At 40.5% G+C, this 13,817-nt stretch overlaps 1 protein-coding gene across 6 annotated transcripts in view; it reads left to right on the top strand.

Annotated features, from left to right (window-relative positions):
• Nucleotides 1-2,207: 2,207 nt before the first annotated feature.
• Nucleotides 2,208-13,817, top strand: part of prdm11 (PR domain containing 11) — a 44,815-nt gene continuing 33,205 nt past the window's right edge. Inside the window, exons 1-3 of one of the 6 annotated variants that reach the window (XM_035395685.1) lie at nt 2,208-3,115; nt 11,148-11,204; nt 12,844-12,965. In XM_035395685.1, coding sequence (XP_035251576.1) covers nt 11,181-11,204; nt 12,844-12,965 — 146 coding nt within the window. In that variant the 5' untranslated portion in view covers nt 2,208-3,115; nt 11,148-11,180. Of the gene's footprint in view, nt 3,116-3,566; nt 3,692-8,163; nt 9,794-11,147; nt 11,213-12,681; nt 12,738-12,843; nt 12,966-13,817 lie in introns of those variants that run through there. The other 5 variants (XM_035395687.1, XM_035395688.1, XM_035395691.1 and 2 more) reach the window with 5 other exon arrangements.

The raw sequence follows: 13,817 nt of genomic DNA, 5'->3' as shown, positions 1-13,817 counted from the left end.
GTATCCATGATTGCCAAGTGTCTCGCATCTGGCGTTCATACTCACGTTTTTAGATAATTTCTCGTTCTCAGTAAACCTCACGCCAAAGCTAATCACAGATTTGGAGAGAAAAAAATAGATCCTTAGATCACTTGACAGCTGCACAGTCATGTCATATCAACGTCATATGTTTATTTCTGCTCTTGCGCGATTTTCTTTGGGTTGACTAACCTAGAATGTCAAGAGTTGATTGTTGATTCTCTGAAATCAATTTATCGTCTATCAATACATTAATTGAAAATGAGAAAAAGGGTACATTTACAAAACAAAGGTGGCGTAAGATGTGTGCGATGCATGCACGCGTAAAAGTCTCAAATTGAAAATCAAACTCCAGCCAGTTGACTAAAGTCATCACCTTGGAGACAGCAAACGCGCAAGTCCAGGCTGTGCTCCCTTGCATACTTTTACATTTGGTAACAGTGCTGTAGTATTTGAGACCAGGACCATTTCCGATGCCCCCAAAAGCCGTTATAGCTACCTTGCCACAAGCAGTCCAGCAGTTTCCTTTGTTGCTATGTGTGAGCAGCACAGACATCCGTTACTACTGCAGCAACCTTTAGGTGGTGTTCTCTCATTTTGTTGCCGCTGTACAGATGCCACATACAAAGAAATGGATCTTGAAATGTCACATTTTTTCTTGAGTCTACAGGGTTCCTGGCTTGACCAAAGTTGCTGATATTTGATCACTAAAGTTCCGGACATCCTCTAATATGGTGGCATCCCATGTGAAGGCACCGGTCTATGTATTGCATAGGGTCAACAAGGGGAAGGGTTTATGGGCTAGTTGGAAATTTAACATGTCAAGTGCAGAAGCACACAGCATTTGCTGGGTTATCCTCATTTAGACAACAAAGACAGAAAACAGCAATGTACTGCAAGTGGGTCTTTTATTTCTGCAGAAATAGTATGTCTGAGACATCACTGCATTAAACGTGTTTTAATGCAGTGATGCACTGCATTTTTTTAAAAGGCATATTGTTTATTTACAGGCATGTTAATATAATTCCAAAGAGGTTGTGCAACCATGTGTTGGTACCATCTGCAACCCTCACAAAAATTTTATAGGCAGATGTTTGGGTCAATCTTACCTAGTTGTTCGGTTTTTCACTGTTCTTGTGGGTACATCTTGTTTGCTCAAGATGCCAGCTTCATCCGTTGTGTCTTGATGTTTGGTCTACATATTGCCACGGTCCAATGGAAAATTACAAGCAAGTGTGTACATAACAAAACACGTATGCAGCCTCTACAATATGATTACAGCTTGGCTCAAAGTATGTCAACCCTTCACCCATCCATACTTTTCTTTGTCCTGGGTAGCATTCAAAATTTCATACATGTTCCCGCCATACCTTGTGCTACTGCTGGCATATACTTTCAGAATACTGGTGAGCATGGACTACAAAGTATGAAAATAGTTAACTAATAACATTTTTTACAGTCTTATGTCTACATGCATTTGGCTTCTGTGCCTGTTCTGTTGCACTTTTTTAGTTTTAGTTTACAAATGCCTGAGCTTTGTGGAAACACATGAGCTACAGTTGCACTCAGTCAATAAATTACGTAGGCAAAGTTACAGGGTTCCCTGTCCTTAAGGGGCTGTACCATGACTGTATGCCTTTCGTGTAGTGTTTTAATATCAATGTCTAGATAATTTAAGTGTATCTGGCAAACTAATACAAGTAATCACTAAATAAATAAATACAAACTTGAGTACACAGGATAGAGCAAAAGGTAGCTGTATAGTCACCTATAGCTTACATAATGTGTACAGGCTTAACTACTTAGCTACTCTTGTGGATGCTCTGAAGCTGTGTGAATGTCCATTTTCACATTTTTATTGAATATTAGGCTACAATAGAAAAAAACGTGGTTTGCTGCAGAAATAATTATGTCCCATTATAGCATACACACTGTAATTAACCAAGGCCGAGAAATTCCAGCAGCATTATGGGACTCTCGTACAGATGATACAACATGAAGTCTGGTTTGATAGCCTAATACTCCAATCTGAACAATACTGCTGCCACTGGGCAGTAGCATTGACAAAAATCCAACAAAAAATGGTTTGTTCCAACTTGCAGGACCAAGTGTTACTAGTTATATTTGCACCTCAGAGATAGAAAACGGGATGAAGATCGAACTAAATATGGTTGCAGAGTAGGTTACGCTGGCTGAGCGGGCACATTCAAATCAAGGCAAAAGTCGTCACATTGTTGCCTAGTTCCCACTGATCGACTCCGGATAAAACGCAGACGTTGTCCATTGTTACATTGTCTTCCGGAGACATTTACAAAGTAACTGTGTATTCCTGGCGGACGGATCTTTGACGTTGGAGAGACATAGGCTTTTGTAATTTCATTGTAGTACAGGATAGGTTAACGTTAGGCGACTGTATTTGGCACATTTGTATTTTATTTGCGAGCAATTTCATTCCTGTTAAGAGCGAACATTTTAGTTAGCTAGCCTAGCGATTAAGTCATAGATTCAACAGATAGCAGTAGCTTGGCTACACCATTTAACGTTGCTTTCAACGAAACTTTACACTGCAGATTATTAAAGTAGCCTGCGCCGGCTACATGCATTAAGCGTAGCAAAACCTCCAAGCAGTGCACTGATTGCAGTTAACGTTAAGTGACATAATGAAGTTAACCACCGGAAGGAAAACGATTTTTAAAATAGCATTTTAATGCTTTATACGTTGTTTTGCGAAACACTGGTTTAAGAAAACACCAGGCTATGCACACACCTCTGTGAATAGTATAACAGTGGCAGATTTTTATACAACTAAACTTTTGGGTAAAACATCGTATGTCTTTGATTTTAGGGTCCCCTCTGTTCTCAAGTTGCTTTCTTCCGTTTTCCATGTCATTTCCTGTATTAAAAAGATGGTGGTCAAAGCTGAGAGAAGCTGCTGACTCGCTGAAATTATTTCAAATAAAAACTTTACATCGCCGAGGACTAGTGAAATCAGATTTTATTGCTGCGTTGTCGGGGGCGAAACAGGAAAGGGGAGACTTATTATTGTGGAATAAAGCGATTAAAAGACAACCCTCCCGGGGTTGCGGATTCTTGGAAGGTGAGTCTGTCTTTTAGTAGCCAATGTGGCCAATGAAAATGGCTTCCGAAAACGTTAGGCAAATTGCCAATTGCCTGCAGAGGGGAATCGAGGAAATATCTACCTCTAATGCCCAAGACCACGCTGTGTGCAATTCAGTCGATGGTTTTGGATACTCTTATAGATGTTGAGGTATTGCTGTTGCAGAAGAAACTTTACAGGTATACCGTGAGTTTGTTTTAAGGGGACATTATTACCCCAGTTGTTGCAGTTTTTCTACACAGTGCATTCAGTTTTGACGGACATCGCCAATGACCAATCAGCATCTTGAATTGGTGTCTCAGATATTTTGGATAGGGAGCGTGTTACCGAGGAGGAGTGTGTATTTGGCCTGTGATGGTTGTCTATGTATGTGGAGGTGTGCCCCTAAAAATGTATACGCCCTCATTTCTGGAGCGAACAAGGAATCGAGTACACTATTTATTTATTTCCGAGGTGTACTCCGGACGTCCAGATTAGTCGAAGACACAGCGGATAGTAGCCTATTTTAATATAAGTCCTTATTAAAAATGAAAGACTGCTGTTGGTTTCATTTGTGTAGGTTGCATTCCCGAGTAAGGACTGAGTCAACCAGATAAACCGAAAATCTGCGCTACCTATAGCTGCAATGGGCATTTATGTGGGGAAAGTGTCTTAGTATTGCACTGTGTAAAAACGCACGTTCTTATTTTTTCTATGGCTAACAGTTCGAGCTGTTGCAAACCTGGTTTGTTGATTGTTCAGGCAGCGTGAGGCAAATACTCAATTTCTCAATCTTGAGAAATTCTTTTCGGTTGAAATGTTGTTTTGCCGCTCTTATTGTGTTGTGTTCCATTACAACTGTCCTGCACCACGTAGGTGTAGGCTACAGTTTTCTTTATTCGTGGCCGTCGAAGAAGTGTTTCACTTAAGGTTACGCTGTCATTGATTGTAACCTACCGCTACTCTGTTGATGTCTTTAACCACTTGCCGTGAGCAAAAGCGGTTTATTCTGTCTTCGGTAATATTACTGGAAGATAAATACATTCGCTGGTATATAGGCCTATTCATTGTATTATGGTTTGTGAAGGTAGTGAAAGGATTTGGTGGTGGTTGCAACATTTTAGACCAACAGCTGTCATATTCAGTGACATTGTACAGAAACCTTGTTCCAAGAATAAAGGTATAGCCTAGTTTTTCACTCTGTGTTGTCTTGCTGTCTGAATAGAATTTATAGTTAATTAAGTCAATATGTCTAAATCCCACGAAGGCATCGGTCTTAGTTACACTGCAGGGCCACAAAGCTTGGCCATCCCTTTGTTTTAGAAATAAATCTTTTTTATTTTTTGGGATCAAATAATCAGCATCCAACCATAACAGTAGCTTAGCCCTACTGTTGCCGACTGCAATTAGTACTAGCATTACATTACGGGCATTTAGCAGACGCTGTTATCCAGAGTGACTTGCACAACTTTTACATAGCATTTACATTAAGTCAATTTATACAGATGGATACATACTGAAGCAATGCAGGTTAAGTACCTTGCTCAAAGGTACAACATCAGTTTCCTACCCAGGAATCGAACCAGTGACCTTTAGGTTACGAGACCAGTTCCTTTCCCATTATACTTCACTGCCGCCCTTACAAACAACAGTATGTGATATAAATTTGACAGATTTTCATGTTACCTCAGGGTTATCATGTTTTGTGAGTGAGTTTCTGGATTGATATGTTCACATTATAACTAGGAACAGCATTTCAGGGCACATGACCTAAATGTGTGTTACTGTCTAAATTGGGGGTTTTCAACCTTTTCTCATCAGGGACATAAACAGTGGACAGAGATGATTTCCTGAGATAATAAAGATCAATCTTCTGCCAGTGGACAAAAAAGGGAACAGATGTTATCCGAGACTTGACCGTTAATTTTTTTGAGGGCAAGCATTTCAGTTGAAAAAGACGACAATCTTAAATTACGGGCATTTTTAAATAGACATGTTAGAAATAGTGGGAATACTTCCCCAAAAACAATTTCAGCGGAAGTATACCGCAGGCCACTGACTAGCATACAAACGTGCTTATATGCGAGTCAACGGACTTGTATGTGATATCTGCACCGGCAGTTATGTTGTTGAGCATATTTTAGTTCTGCGAGGGAAATCAGTTACATCCGGTTTAAAAAGTTATTCTTGCCGACACTACTTTGATGCTGCAAGTTAGCTCAGTTGTAGAGAGCGTCAAACAGGGCCTACTGAACTTTGATGTTGATTATAACAATGTAACTGCATCCGTCTCGGATAATGCGTGTTACATGTTCTATATAGCTTACATCAGTATATACTAAAGCGACCTGTTCTGACTTCTCCTGCGATTTTCAGGAAATACTGAATTCAGACCCATTATTCCACCAGTATTCAGCTTTATTGGTAAACTTTCTCTCTGTCAAAAAAGTACAAAACTCTTGGTATATGTGTCCATGGTGTACTGCCTTTGATTGAGACATTTGTTGTGGGAAAATCCATGTTTTCTAATTAATAATGAAGGAATCACATCCTTGATACTGTTCGGATACATCTGTTCTTCCATTGCAGAACGTTCTTTGCGGTCCACATTTTTCTTTTTGTTAACCGTGTTTTTGTGTTGTTGGCATCTGTATTATTTGGCAGAATGCGATGAATGTATTAAGCATAAATAAGTAGCCTATGCTATGTGCTATTCTCTGCTGTCTTAGTCCATTACTGTACACTGCCAGTGACAGGTGATTGGCCACCATTAGGTGACATGGATATGTGACAGCCTAAGCAGGAGAGTTCAGGTGTTTTGTGCTTTGCCGTCCTCTGCATGTTGCTGGGGCTGGCTGTTCACACGCACTGCATCCAAACCTGACCTGCTGTAGACTTCTGGTGGGAAATGATGATTCACATGTAACTGGCTTAAATGCTTAAAGTGCTTAAAAGTCTCCACCCCAGACGCTGTGTCTTGAGAACGAGGATCTTAAACATCAGTCCTAGATAGCCACCGTGTCTGCTGGTGGTTGATGTCCTTCAGTACTTTGACACGGGTTGACTGAAGAGCCACAGTGGCCCTTCCGCAGAGGACTTGGAGATCCCTGGTCTGGAGAATGGAAGTTAGTTTGTGAGTGTGGTTTCTGCTGAACGATCTTATCCGATATACCACATTTTACCCACCACTGAGTTGTAGGTCTGTGGGAGATTTGGCTCCTTCAGTTGAAGCCCCACCTACACATATTCAGAATTTGGGACGATTCGCCTAACCTCACAGTGTCAACCTGTTATAGTACAATAAGGTTACAGCCTATCTTCTATTTTCATAAATGTTTCAAGTTCATTCATCCTAGAACTTGACCGAAGACTGGGAGAAACGATGATTGTGTAAGATTCTGGCCTGCGTCCTTGTCAGTTGCTGCAATCAGATGTTTGATGATGCTTGATGATCGGTCATTAATTTTAACGAAAATCGATTAAGGAAATTCTTTAAAATATTCATCCCTAGTCAGTGCCTATTTGTGTCTGGGGCTTTTTTCCTTCAGTCTTCAGCAAGTGAGGGGCATGTTCAGTTGGATTCAGGATGGGTGATTGACTTCAAGAACATTCCACTTTCTGGCCCCGAAAAACTCCTTGGTTGCTTTAGCAGTATGTTTGGGGGTCATTGCCCTGATGCATCGTGGAGTGCTGACCAATGAGTTTTGAAGCATTTGCGTGGATCTGAGCAGATAAGATGTTTCTCTACACTTCAGAATTTGTCTTGCTGCTGTCAGCAGTGACATCATCAATAACTTGACAAGTAAGCCAGTTCCAGTGGCAGCCATAACACCCTCCACCCTGTTCCACATATCTATGCTTTGAATCATGAGCAGTTCCTTTCTTTCTGCACTCTTTCTTCTTTCCTTTGGTACAGGTTAATACTCATCTCATTGAGCCATACGACTTTGTTCCAAAACTTTTATGTTTTTAAATGTACTTTTTTATTATTATTATTATTTTTTTTTAGCAAACTGTAACCTGGCTGTTCTGTTCTTGAGGTTTACTAGAGGTTTGCATCTTGCGGTGAACCCTCTGAGGTTATGCTGGTGTTAGTCTTCTCTTTATAGTAGTCTTTGACGCATGTATGCGGACATGCCGCAGAGTGTCCTTGATCTGTTCGTCAGTTGATAAAGGTATTTTCTTCACAACTGAAAGTATTCTTTGGTCATCCTCCACTACAGTGGTTTTTCATGGTCTACCAGGTCATTCGCTATTGCTGAGCCCTCCAGTGCATTCTTGGTTCTTCATGTACTGAAAGGTTAATTTTGACCCACTCAAAGTTTCTCCCATGTCTCTGATCGAGTTATTCAGATTTTCAGCTTCATGGTGGCCTGCTTACTGGCATTGGAACTTATTTGGTCCTCATGTTGAGAGACGACAGCAACAGGCTCCAGATGCAAATGCTACACCTTGAATCAACTCTAGATCTTTTGCTAGGTTTCTTTGTGCATTAACTAATGGTGCACTAATGACACTGGCCAAGAAACAGCTGAGCAGCCAGTTGTCCAAGATACTGCTGTGTGCAGTTATAGCAGGATTTATGTGTAAAATGGACAATATTTGACTTCTTGAAACAATGTCTGCAATTATTAACTGTGTGTATTTAAACATGGCATTTAGTGCTTCTCAGATTACATTATCAAATCAAGTAGAATTGTAATAATATGATACAGCCTTCACTGTCGGATTAACGCATTGTAAAGGGTCATTCTACAGGAATAGTGGGATTTAGAATTGCAGTGTGTCTTGCAATGTGTTTTTAATTTTTGTCGCTCGGTACAATATTAACCTTTTAACTTCATGAATCCATAAAAATGCCAGCTTAATGTATTTATTATGTATATATTATTTATATATTATTTTTTATACATTCACGCAGACAATGCTCGCGCTATCCTTTTTGTCACTGGTGTTACTTGTACCTTGTAACAGCATGAAGGATTTTTCAAAATTTTGCACTTACAGGAGAATTGCTTAATTGCCAAATCCTGAAGCATTTCCTGTTCATTCCATTGCAAAGAGAACCCATATTTGCATGAACAATGATGGCATATTTCAGGTAATTTCATGGCATTATGTTCAATTATATCATATAATGATCTATAAATGTACACTAAAAGCAGATACCTCATAAATAAACTGTCATTTGCCCTATAAAGACACCAGTCCACCAAAATTTAGGTAGTAGAAGGTAGGTAGTTTCTGTTGAAAACAGTGGCCGCCTGAGTAGCACACACTCTGCTTAGTCTCATTCTTTATGAAATTAAGCCGATTCTCCTAAAGTCAATTTAGCGTGTCGTTAGATTGCACGAAAACTTGAAAGCAGTTCATTTCTAATAATTGCTTTAAGGGTTTTTTGGCGCAATTTCTCCTATTGTCTGTTTGAAGAAACAGGAAGTCTGCCCAAGACTTTTAATTGAAGGAAAAACCCTGAACTGAGAACATAGAGTTGGGGTCAGTTCAATTTCAGTTTAGCCTAGTCGACTCTGGAGATGAATTGATTAAAAACTAATCGTAGAGCATTTATGGGCAATTGGGCATTTTTCAGCTCATTAATTTTATTTCAGTTAATTTCCTGAACCGCAGTGAAAGTGACCGAACTAATACTGCGGTGACACCAGAAATCCCCTTTTCCTCATCGCTGATTAGCCCGGACTGCATGCGGTTCAGCGTCGTGCTCCATGTCCGGTGCTTGAATAAAATACTCTTGGGAAAAGTTTTTCCTGTATTTTTATGCCGAGTCATGCAGTGGAGGGAGGGAAGTGGTCTCATGAGGAAGAGTGTTTCTTCAGCTGCACTGCCGTAATGGTGTTGAGCGTTGCATCGAAACAGTCAGCTTCTGAATAAGTAAGCCGTGCATCAAAATTAAATATTTATCCATAAGATACGTAGTGGAATTGAAAAAAAGGATTTATCTTTGAAAATAATGTATGAAAGAGTGGAAAGGGGGGTGGGAGGATATCAAAAGTATTGCATTTTTTGAGGCAGATATTTTATCATGACTGTAGATAATGCTTTGCTTTTAGGGTGCCCACTTCATCCTGCATGCAAAAAAACAGCACAAAATAAATAAAAACATGGGCTACAGGGCCTTGCTATTCAGCCTCTCTTGAATTACATATGGTGTGTTGTAGCCAATTTGATGTGTGCTACATGTTGTATGTTGTGTAAATGTTGCTGTAGTTACTCCACCTGTGCACTAGAGGGCATAGGCAGGTAATCACAGTGGTCACGTGCATAGGGGAGTCACAGGTGAACAGGAAGCGGGGAATTTTGAACTTGGGAAGCCACACAGTTTTTCAACCCTGTGTGTGCATCTGTGCTGTTTGTCCTGTCGTATTGTTAGTATTTTACGTTTTGTTTTATATTTACGAGCTAGTTCGGTTATCATTCATTCAGTGCACCCGGCTTTTGTAAGTATTTTTGAATCTGCATGTAAATAAATCGTCAAACGCATATGCCATGGCAGACCTCATTTTTTGCACCACTATACGCTGGAAACGCCTTCAAATTCCATCGCTATGTTTGTTGTTCGATTGCCACTACATGGTGTGCACAAAAGGGAATGGCTCAGGCTGGAGACTTATGTGTAAAAGAAGAAGAATGTCAACCGCTACTATAAAATATGGAATGTGTGTAAGTACTGTATATAAATAAGTATGGCATACATACTCATGTATGTTGTACATGTATGTGAACAAGAAATGGCCAGTCTGGCTACCAGATGCCTCAGAGAAAAAAGGAATAACCGAAATCACGCAATTACAATGAACCACAGCTGCGGACATATCTGTCTAAAAATACGGCCATTTTTAATATCATTTCATTTATTTAATAAAAAAGCATATCAGCTATGTGAAAAAGTAATCACCTCCTTAGTCACTCAATCAACCATTTGACCAAATATTATTGATAATTAGATTCAGCTGATTGAACACAGCCAAGCTTTATTGCAGCCAGCCCTGTTGAATCTATCCCTCACTCATATTGAACCTTACCATCAGAGTGAAGTAGTCACCAGAAACTTTCTATAAGCACGCTATGCCATGCTCAAAAAAAAATTCCAGAAGAGAGGAGAAAAAAGTTGTTAGTGGTGCTTAGTGGTGGGTGTGTACATGATTAAAAGTTTTCAAAATACTGTTTTATTTAAAATTTTCCATCCATTTTATTTGTAACCATGTTACAAGAGACCACTTCATGCCAGTGCATATATAAGAATATATGGCACTTCAGGGTGGTTTACCATACCCACCCTGTCATACCATACATTCTTGTGTATGCATGGCTGCTCATTGCCTAATCAAAGCCTTTCTCTCAGGCCTAAATGGGAGAGAACTTTTGCCTCCATGGTGGTGGACTTTTCACCCTGTGAAGGTTCCTTTTTTTTTTTTTTTTTTTTTTTTTTTGCTTTTTGGTTCTTGTTTTATAAAGGATTTCTGTTGTTTTTCAGTTCTTGGAGTAAATAAAAAGCAATAAGCCAGTTATCTTTCTCAGTTCATTTTTCTGTTCACCATGCAATCACTGTCCACCCCCTAGCACTTCCTCCCTATATATAGCCAACAAAGATTTATGTCCTATTGATCTTTTCACACCCCTGAGTCAATAAATATAGTAGAATGTCTTTAAGCTTGACCTGTTTTTTTCTTTTTTCGATAAGATTGCCAACTGGGAAGGTGTGATTTTGTCCATTCTCCTTTCCAAATCTGCTCAAGCACTGTCAAGTTGCCAGGGGATTGTTGATGGACAGCGATGTTCAAGTCTTGTCGTAGATTTTCTTTTGGATCCAAGTCAGAACTTTGCCTGGGCTGCTCAAGGCTTTTCTTCCTCTGAGCAACTTTTGGACATTTAGACGTTTAGATTCAGCCTTTGGGGTCATTGTCCTGCTGAAAGGTGGCTTTTCATTCCAGTTTAGCAGACTATTTAGCAGTATTTATCGAACCAGATTACCTCTGTGACTGACTGTTCTTCGCTTCATCCATTTTCTCCTCAGTCTTGACGAGATTACCCAGCTGCCCTGCTGGAGATGGCGCTGGCTGGACAAGCTACGGTGTGTTTGTGCATAACGCTCGTGATTTAGACTAAAATTTTGAAAAAATTAGCTCTGTCTGACTTTTTGCCACCCGCATAAAAAAGAGGAGCACAAAATGAGGAGAACAGGCCCTTCAGCACATCTAGATTTGTTACTTACTTAGACTGCAGAGTATCCTGGATTTGAGCTCCCCAAGACTCGCCTTCAGGATGTGACCTAGCAAGCTGTTTCATACATTACCAGCGCTCTGTGGGGAAAAAAAAAAAAAAAAAAAACGCTTTTCTGATATCACTGGAATTTTCTGTTCATTTACAAAGTTAATAGGGACTCACAGGGTCACTTAATTACTTTTCTGCAAACTGCACACAGGGTTTGACAGGGTTTTGTGAGTAATGCTTCTTTAATGCGTCAGTCAGGCCACCCTTTCTGAGTGGCCAGGATATGATTGGCTATCTGAAATTTTTGCCATATTAGGCTATATTTAGACATCGGTACCATTTGTGAGAGAAAATTAATATTCATGTGTTTTTTCTTTTTATAACCATTAATGACGGCTGAGCTTTGTTCCTTTATCTGAAGAGATAACAGGAAACTGTTGTTCTTGCCAAATCCGAAAATGAGAAGCAGGAGGCCTTATGAGCGTTCAAGGTCTGGTCATCTTGACCGCCAGACCTGAAGGCTGTTACCCATCAGCCTTATGAGCGTTCAAGGTCTGGTCATCTTGACCGCCAGACCTGAAGGCTGTTACCCATCAGCCTTATGAGCGGTCAGGGTCTGGTCATCTTGACCGCCAGACCTGAAGGCTGTTACCCATCAGCCTTATGAGCGGTCAGGGTCTGGTCATCTTGACCGCCAGACCTGAAGGCTGTTACCCATCAGCCTTATGAGCGGTCAGGGTCTGGTCATCTTGACCGCCAGACCCGAGGGCTGTTACCCATCAGCCTTATGAGCGTTCAAGGTCTGGTCATCTTGACCGCCAGACCCGAGGGCTGTTACCCATCAGCCTTATGAGCGTTCAAGGTCTGGTCATCTTGACCGCCAGACCCGAGGGCTGTTACCCATCAGCCTTATGAGCGTTCAAGGTCTGGTCATCTTGACCGCCAGACCTGAAGGCTGTTACCCATCAGCCTTATGAGCGTTCAAGGTCTGGTCATCTTGACCGCCAGACCTGAAGGCTGTTACCCATCAGCCTTATGAGCGTTCAAGGTCTGGTCATCTTGACCGCCAGACCTGAAGGCTGTTACCCATCGGCCTTATGAGCGGTCAGGGTCTGGTCATCTTGACCGCCAGACCTGAAGGCTGTTACCCATCAGCGCTTTTCTGCTTGTGAGACTTAGGCACAAAGTACAATAACCGGAATTGTCTAAATTTGTATCTGTGTCTGGAAAAGTGAACCAATGAAAACCTGTTTTATGTAACTGTGCTTTAGCTCGAAATGTATAAAAACGGGCTATGGACCAACGTGCTTTGGAACAAATCTGAGAGCAGCTGGATTTCTTCCCTTGAAACTTTGTTTCATTGCACGCTGCCTTGTGGACATCTTTTATTAAGGTATATAGTTTAGCATAGTTTTTAAAAAAAAACTAGTTTTAGTGTATAGTTTAATACAGATTAATTTTTAAAAATCTAATGTAATGTTTTCCTGTTCTGTCCCCAGGCCGGACATGTTCGACTGAGCTGGCAGTCCCAAGGGCCTCACCCCAAACCCCACGCCATGGCAGAGTCCGTCGGCACCCCCAAATACCTGCCTTCCGATGGAGAGGACAACTGCGGCATTAGGTACTCCTCTCAGTCCTGTGGCTCTTATAGTCCTGGAGCTCCATAAGAGGGGTCATTTAGCTACCCATTACCAAAAATATTCATTGAGATGTGCTCATTTAAATCTGTAACTATCATATAATCTGTCATCAAATTGTGTTTTTGAAAAAAAAAAAAAAAGGCCTTGTAGTTCAACTGTCCTGTGTATGATTTTGCAGTTTGTAAGTTTCCGTACAAACAAGCCTTTGTGAGCTCTGACTCAAATTGATGGAACGGGTTTCCTAATGATGAGGATTAAAATGCTTTAAACACTGACGTCATTGATCAATGTCTACGGGCTGCAGGCTTCAGGCAGTCATCAAATGCAGAGGACGCGCAACCAAGTATGAAACACGATGACTTTATTCAGATTATGTTAACTTTGTCCCATTACTTTTGGTCTCATAAAATGGGAGCGGTGGGCTATGTATAAAAAGATCACCCAATGTGGATGTAAATACCCACAAATTAAGGCTAGCAGTCTGCCCTTTAACTGCATATTCATTGATAAAATTTCAAATCCAATGTGTTAGAGTCTGGAGACAGAACTACAACCAATGTTTCAATGTCCAATTTCTTATTTTTGAAGGGTTGACATATGGCCACTAAAGCTAACCATATGTTAGATAGGGACGAACTCAAAGAGAAAGCAAAAGATAATGTGCCAAAGCTGCATTTTGTTAATAAGTTCAAGGAAAACATTATGAAAGAACTTAAACATACCTGTTCAGTTTGGAGCCTTGGGATTCACCTCAGTCTTTAATATGAGCTATTAATAAAAAATGACCTCTTTTCATGGAATTGTTGGTAATATAGCAAAATAAGCACGATGTG

This window comes from Anguilla anguilla, chromosome 16 (assembly GCF_013347855.1).
Source record: "Anguilla anguilla isolate fAngAng1 chromosome 16, fAngAng1.pri, whole genome shotgun sequence".
Classification (NCBI taxonomy): Eukaryota; Metazoa; Chordata; class Actinopteri; order Anguilliformes; family Anguillidae; genus Anguilla; species Anguilla anguilla.
This window is presented reverse-complemented; position numbering and strand designations above follow the sequence as displayed.